General features: G+C 36.3%; 1 protein-coding gene across 3 annotated transcripts; it reads left to right on the top strand.

Moving 5' to 3' along the window:
* The first annotated feature begins 279 nt into the window (after nt 1-279).
* LOC113305961 lies at nt 280-5,796 on the top strand. Of its 3 annotated transcripts, none has more exons than XM_026554960.1 (17): nt 280-1,174; nt 1,492-1,541; nt 1,808-1,916; nt 2,047-2,154; nt 2,612-2,647; nt 2,843-2,950; nt 3,147-3,230; nt 3,305-3,423; nt 3,589-3,690; nt 3,787-3,903; nt 3,993-4,058; nt 4,259-4,325; nt 4,608-4,661; nt 4,778-4,867; nt 4,954-4,986; nt 5,133-5,168; nt 5,447-5,796. In XM_026554960.1, the coding sequence occupies exons 3-17, from the start codon at nt 1,857-1,859 to the stop codon at nt 5,570-5,572; spliced, it is 1,206 nt and encodes a 401-aa protein (XP_026410745.1). In that variant the 5' UTR covers nt 280-1,174; nt 1,492-1,541; nt 1,808-1,856; the 3' UTR covers nt 5,573-5,796. The 3 variants fall into 3 exon arrangements, with proteins under 3 accessions (XP_026410745.1, XP_026410749.1, XP_026410739.1); XM_026554964.1 differs by having other exon boundaries at nt 1,447-1,541; XM_026554954.1 differs by lacking the exon at nt 1,492-1,541 and having other exon boundaries at nt 281-1,174.
* The last annotated feature ends 204 nt before the right edge of the window (nt 5,797-6,000 follow it).

Below are 6,000 nucleotides of genomic sequence, written 5' to 3'. Positions count from 1 at the left end.
TTAAAATTTGTTTATGTACGTAACAACTTACAAGGTCTGTACACTGTGCTAGCGCCATTGTTATCAAAGTCCGTTGGCCTAATTAACTTCGATGTAGAACTATACTCAACCAAGAATGTAAAGACAAACAAAAAATATGGCTGAAAAGCCTTTAGGATGCTTAAATAAGAAAAATGAAAAAGACATGGACTTGGCCATCTATTCAAGCGTACAGTTTTCATTTAAGAGAGCATTAGACTACCCTGAGTAACAGAAATTCAGAGATCCGTAACTTACTAGTAAATTTTTTAAAGTGATACTAAATTTCTATATTTCTCCGTAGTAACTATTTGCATAGAGCGGATGGAAGAGTGATTTTATTACACCACTAATATGCTTTTTAGCAGATGTCACTGTAAGGTTTTTGGGTGATGATAGTTTAATAATTGTTGCGATGAAGGTTTGTATGTGGGCATGTAAGCGAAGGAGGCGATTCTAAGAACCTTTTATCTGTGTGCCGCCCATAACTCTGGCAGGTGCAATGTGCTGCCGGATATCTCTTTTCGAAATAGAAGTTGTGACATAAGAGAGGGAGGTGATTTCGAGGGGGATAGAATTTAAGAAGTAACCGAGACAGAGACAGAGTCGTATGAGATGAGATTTGGGAACCCGTCGGCACAGCACAGTACATGCAGCATTCCCCCATGAAACGTGGCGTCACAAATACTTACGTGTTTCTTCTCTTCCTAGTCTAGTCTAGTCTAGTGATCCCCCACTTCCCAATTCCCCACAAACAATTTTTGTTTTCTGCTCCTGCCTCTCTCCTTCTCTACTAGATTCTTTGGATCTATCGATCCAATTTTACTCCAAGTAGAAAACTATTCAGAAACTTTCCCACTTAAGAATTAAGAGGTACTTTACAGTAGTACTCTATAATTGCAGGTTTTAATGGCTCTTAAATTCACTTACTGTTAAAAGATAGCCTTTAATTCAATCTCTTTTCTTCTTTCCTTCTATTTTAATCATAAAATCTCACAACTCCACCCACTGTTATTCGAGTTCTTGGAACTATTAGCCATATTTCTCCAAGTACTTGGTCTATTTGAAGTTCCACATTGTGAATTCTAGGTTTAAAAAAAGCAATAGAAGTACGTGCGTTGGATAAGGAAAACAGAGAGAGTTACTGAATATTGCGGTGAGTTTACGTTGTTGAATCCTTCAAAATATTTCTTTGTTCTTACTTCGTCTGAAAATTGTTTTTAAAACTGTAAGAAGAATTTTGTTTAATCGAAGAATGTTTTGTGCTCAAAATTCTATTTGCACTCAACAGTTTTTAACTCTGTTTTTATCGTACTTAAACCTTAAATGCTGCTGCATTCAGAATAATTCATTGGGAAAACTGTTCAAATATTCGTTATTAAGCTAATTGGAATTTCTTAATGCTAATTCATTTTTTTTTTAATTTAGTTATAGTTTCCCCTAATTTCTTCTGTTGAAAATTCGTGCTTCTAGAAATTCTTTCTTAAGAAGAGTTGAATTGACCGCGGTGATCTTCTTTGAAGGTATATCTGAGTAATTTCTTAGTTGCTTTTGAGTTTCATTCCTTGAGTTTCTTCTCTGCGAAGTGATTTTGTCCAAACCCTAGGGTTTTGACGGCCAAATTTTGTCGCTATTAACTTTCTGAATTCACGGGTTTTTATAAAACACTCGTCTTAAGTGTTTAGATTTCTAACTATTGATTTGCATGTTTTTAGCGATCTTTACTTTTTTAAGGTAAATTTGGACTTTTGAGTCTAGAACCATGTTGATTTGTTGTCTGCATTTGCAGTGTTGATTTCAGTATGTATGTTATGAGATAAATAGACACATTGTTGTCTATGACGGCGTTAAAGTCTTGGACATGGTTATCAAAAAGCAGGAATCTCATTACAAATAAGGTAAGAAACTTGTTATTCATCTTCAATTTTTTAGTTTATATCCTTGGTCACTTATGTATGTTGATATCTCTAAAGTTGGGGGCATGATACCCGATTTCTAGTGTTTCTAACTGTATGAGCAACATTGCAGGGTTCAAATGGACTAAAGATGAAACAATTACCGTTTATGGGAATTTTGTGTGCATTTATGTTGTTTATTGTGTACAGAACAACAAATTATCAGCATCATCATACAAAGGTACACATACATTGTTCATTTTTTCTGTATCGATTAATATTTAGTAGACAGCAGTAACTAGATTGCTTACAAATGGCATTGCACCATTTGACCATTGCACTGTGGAATTCTATTCATAGAGGCGTAGCACGTGCTGTCACCCTAATAATGTTACCCTAGCTTATGAAAGTCAAATGCGTTTGCATCACGAGACTGTTTTTGTTGCTTCAGGAGAAAGACCAATAATGTATTTGGATGGGTTTTGAATCCAGTGTTAGGCCTAAAACATAATAAAGTGAATAGTTGGTAGTGGTGTGTTCGCAGTTATGCTGGTTACACCATTTGCAGTCCTTCCTAGAAGGCATCCATCGTGTATCAAATCATGTATTGTTTACTAATAGTAATTTCAAGCTTTGCTAGACCCTTCATCTTTTCTTTTTGTGTACTAATGATTAATGAATTTCTTCGAAAATGTCAGATGGAGACTAGGTTGAATCCCTTCAACGCAGAGAAGGTAAGGATGCTAACTACCTTCCTTGTAATATGCCTTCAAACTTCATCCTACTGCCCACTGGAAAGACAAACAAAATGTGTTCTTTCAAACTTACTGCTACTACTCAACTTTGCATGGCTAAATTTTCTTTTTGATTACTTTCTTTTCCTTCAAGATGTATTCGTTTTCTGAAAAAGTTTCTATTGCTATCGTTAGGGTTCAACCGATGCTTTCAGTAGGGTGAATTATCTACCTCATGGTATAGTTCAAGCTAGGTCAGACTTGGAGCTAAGGCCCTTATGGTTTACAAGTAGCGCGAGTAAGGTAAGATTCATTTCTATTTGCACTTTGTATTAAGTACACTCTCACCTGATATCCTTCTTGTTCATTAAACAATGATGTTGGGACATAACCATTATCTCTCATATACATATTTGTACTGTTGTGGTTATAGAAATTTTGCTGTAATCATTCTGGCAAACAACTAGTAGGAATATTCATGCTCATTTTCTACTTTCAGATTAAGGTGTCTAGCCATCAGAACCTTCTGGCAATACCTGTTGGTATAAAGCAAAAGGAAAATGTAAATGCTATTGTTCAGAAGGTAACTATCTATATATGGTGTGTATGGTAACCCAGAATAACAGAACATTTCTTGTCTAACCTCCTGGTATTCAGTTTCTTTCAGGAAATTTTACAATTATGCTATTCCACTACGACTCCAACGTCGATGGATGGCAGGATCTTGAGTGGAGTAACAAGGCTATTCATATTATTGCCGAGAATCAAACAAAATGGTGAGTATTATGTTTGCGTTATCACCAATTCCAAATGTTTCCGTAATATCACCTTCTTCAGTACTGCGTTATTATGTAAGCTTCAGTGAGACTGTAAAGATTCAGAAGTCAATAGTGTTTCTGTATGCTCGTATTATAGAATATATTAACTATTTATTGTTTCAGGTGGTTTGCAAAACGTTTTCTACATCCAGATGTTGTTTCTACTTATGATTATATTTTCATTTGGGATGAAGATTTGGGTGTTGCTAATTTCCACCCAGGGAGGTACGTATATTGTTGTTTCCTGTGAAAGTTATTTTCTTAGTTTCGTGTGTTGTTTTCTTTTAAACTTTGTGCTCAAAGTACAGTGTTTCCTGGCAGATACCTGAAAATTATGAAAGCAGAGGGACTGGAGATATCACAACCAGCTTTAGACCCAGATTCGTTGGAAATACATCATAAGATAACCATTCGCAAAAGATCCAAGAAATTCCACAGGTGAACGGGAACCTATGGAATGATTGAGATTTCATTCTTTATATTGCAAAACTTCTGTTGCTAAAAAATGCGCTTATAACTTTACACAGGAGGATCTATGATAATCGAGGAAGTGTCAGATGTTCGGATGCTAGCCAAGGACCACCCTGCACCGGGTAGGTTTTATCTATCTTGATGTTCCTTTTAGGTTTATCTGATACCAGGTCGTTAAAAGCATGATCGATTTGCTTAAAATGAAAGTAACATATGCTTCACTCCATTCTATCTTCTTCTTAAAATACAGTATGGGGAGTGCTATATTTCTGCTAACACAGTAGAACTGTATTATCTTCTATTGCTTGCTTTTCTTCCACAGATGGGTGGAGGGGATGGCACCAGTATTTTCCAGATCTGCTTGGCATTGTGCTTGGCATCTCATCCAGGTAAACTTGCTCTTTACATATTCCCAGTATGCACATAGGATTGCTTGTATTGTACTGTAGGAACGATTGAATACACTTGCTCCTGCAGTCTGTCCTTGGTCTCCAGGTTCTGTCCCTACCTCTGCCTCTACCTCTGCTCAGCCTCATCTGATCAAAACTACCTCTGTAAGGCTGAGTGGTCAGAGAAAGTAAATATGAATGAAGAAGGAAAATTAATGACCCTAGATCCTTATCTCTTTGGATTGGGTTGTAATTGTTTCTGTATTTTCTGAATTCCTGCAGAATGATCTTGTTCACGGATGGGGAATGGATATGAAACTTGGGTATTGTGCTCAGGTGAGGAGTTGTAAAAAATTTCGTTAAATATTGTTCATGGAAATAACTTCTGTTTTAGGCTTTCATTTTTGACATGATTTTGGATGTAAGACCAACATGCTAAGCTTTGTGTTTAGGGTGACCGAACGAAGAAGGTAGGAGTTATTGATAGTGAATATATTGTACATCAAGGTGTACAAACTCTAGGAGGAGCATCCTCTAGAAAGGTAATATGTTTATGCATTAGATCTCAACCGTAGGTAATTGTTCTTCACAATATCTGAAACCTCTTTTTGTGTACAAACTTATGCAGGTTAAAAATAACGTTCTTGAAGAACCTGTACAGGTAAACATTGAGTTAATTAGTTGAGGTTATTTGTCTACATATCTCACATTTCCCGCCTACACTTAAGGAGAAATGGGAATCAATACTTCTGGTCCATTTAGGCTAAGTTCCTTGTATAATACATTATTTTATCTCTTGATCCACAGAAACGAAGATCTCCAGAAGTCGATGTTCGATCTGAGGTGAGGAACTCTGGCTTTGTAATGTCTATAATAATGTTGCTTTCTTCCAATTTCCTTCTCTCTCGTAACCTCATGTTCATTGAGATCTATTGAAATCTTGCCGGTTTAAACGTCAAAGAATCAAATTGTAAAAAATAGAACGTAGATTTTCAATTTGTATCGCAGTGGTTCGTTTGAATTTGACAATCAAGCTTAGAGCAAACTAAATGTCACCTTAGGTTGTTTGTTCTGTTCATTTCTTAAGCTCTTACTGATGACCATATGGATTAATATTGCAGATAAGGAGACAATCAACCTTGGAGCTTCAAGTATTTAAACAGAGGTGGGAGAAGGCTGCTAGGGAAGATAAAGAGTGGGTTGATCCGTACATGCGAAACCGAAAGCTCATCCCGCTTGGAAGATAATAAAGAAGTCGGATTGTGTCATATATATATATATAGAAGTAATATCACATAGCTAGTTATCATTCTACTTGCTTCTTTCCACGGGTTCTTCTTGTAATCTAGTTCTGTCTCCGGTTTCCCTTTTGTAGTTCATTCTAACCATAAGCTAATTTATTGGTCGAGTAGTGTTTTCATCTGCTCTATCGTCTTATTGATCGGGTAGTGTTTTCATCTGCTCTTTTCTCTTTCCGTTGTCTTTTGTTGTTGTTCTCTATAACATTTAACCTTACATGCTTTTGTATACTCATCCACCTACTATTTCGGATTTGGTAGACATGACCTGTTCGAGTTGGTAGATATGACCTGTTCTGCTCTGTGATTTTTATGCGTACAAGCAAATCTGATGGTATTCCTAATTAGAGCAGGTGAACAACCACAGTTTAGTTTCT

Source organism: Papaver somniferum, chromosome 1 (assembly GCF_003573695.1).
Source record: "Papaver somniferum cultivar HN1 chromosome 1, ASM357369v1, whole genome shotgun sequence".
NCBI lineage: Eukaryota > Viridiplantae > Streptophyta > Magnoliopsida > Ranunculales > Papaveraceae > Papaver > Papaver somniferum.
Note: the sequence above shows the minus strand (reverse complement) of the source record. Positions and strands in the feature narration are given on the sequence as shown.

What these genes read in the sequence shown, in the direction of transcription:
- LOC113305961 (XM_026554960.1), top strand. Translation starts at nt 1,857, where the DNA reads ATGACGGCGTTAAAGTCTTGGACATGGTTATCAAAAAGCAGGAATCTC. An exon ending in GCCGAGAATCAAACAAAATG is followed by an intron (nt 3,424 to 3,588) that starts GTGAGTATTATG and finishes TTATTGTTTCAG; the next exon opens with GTGGTTTGCAAAACGTTTTC. An exon ending in CAAGGACCACCCTGCACCGG is followed by an intron (nt 4,059 to 4,258) that starts GTAGGTTTTATC and finishes TTTCTTCCACAG; the next exon opens with ATGGGTGGAGGGGATGGCAC.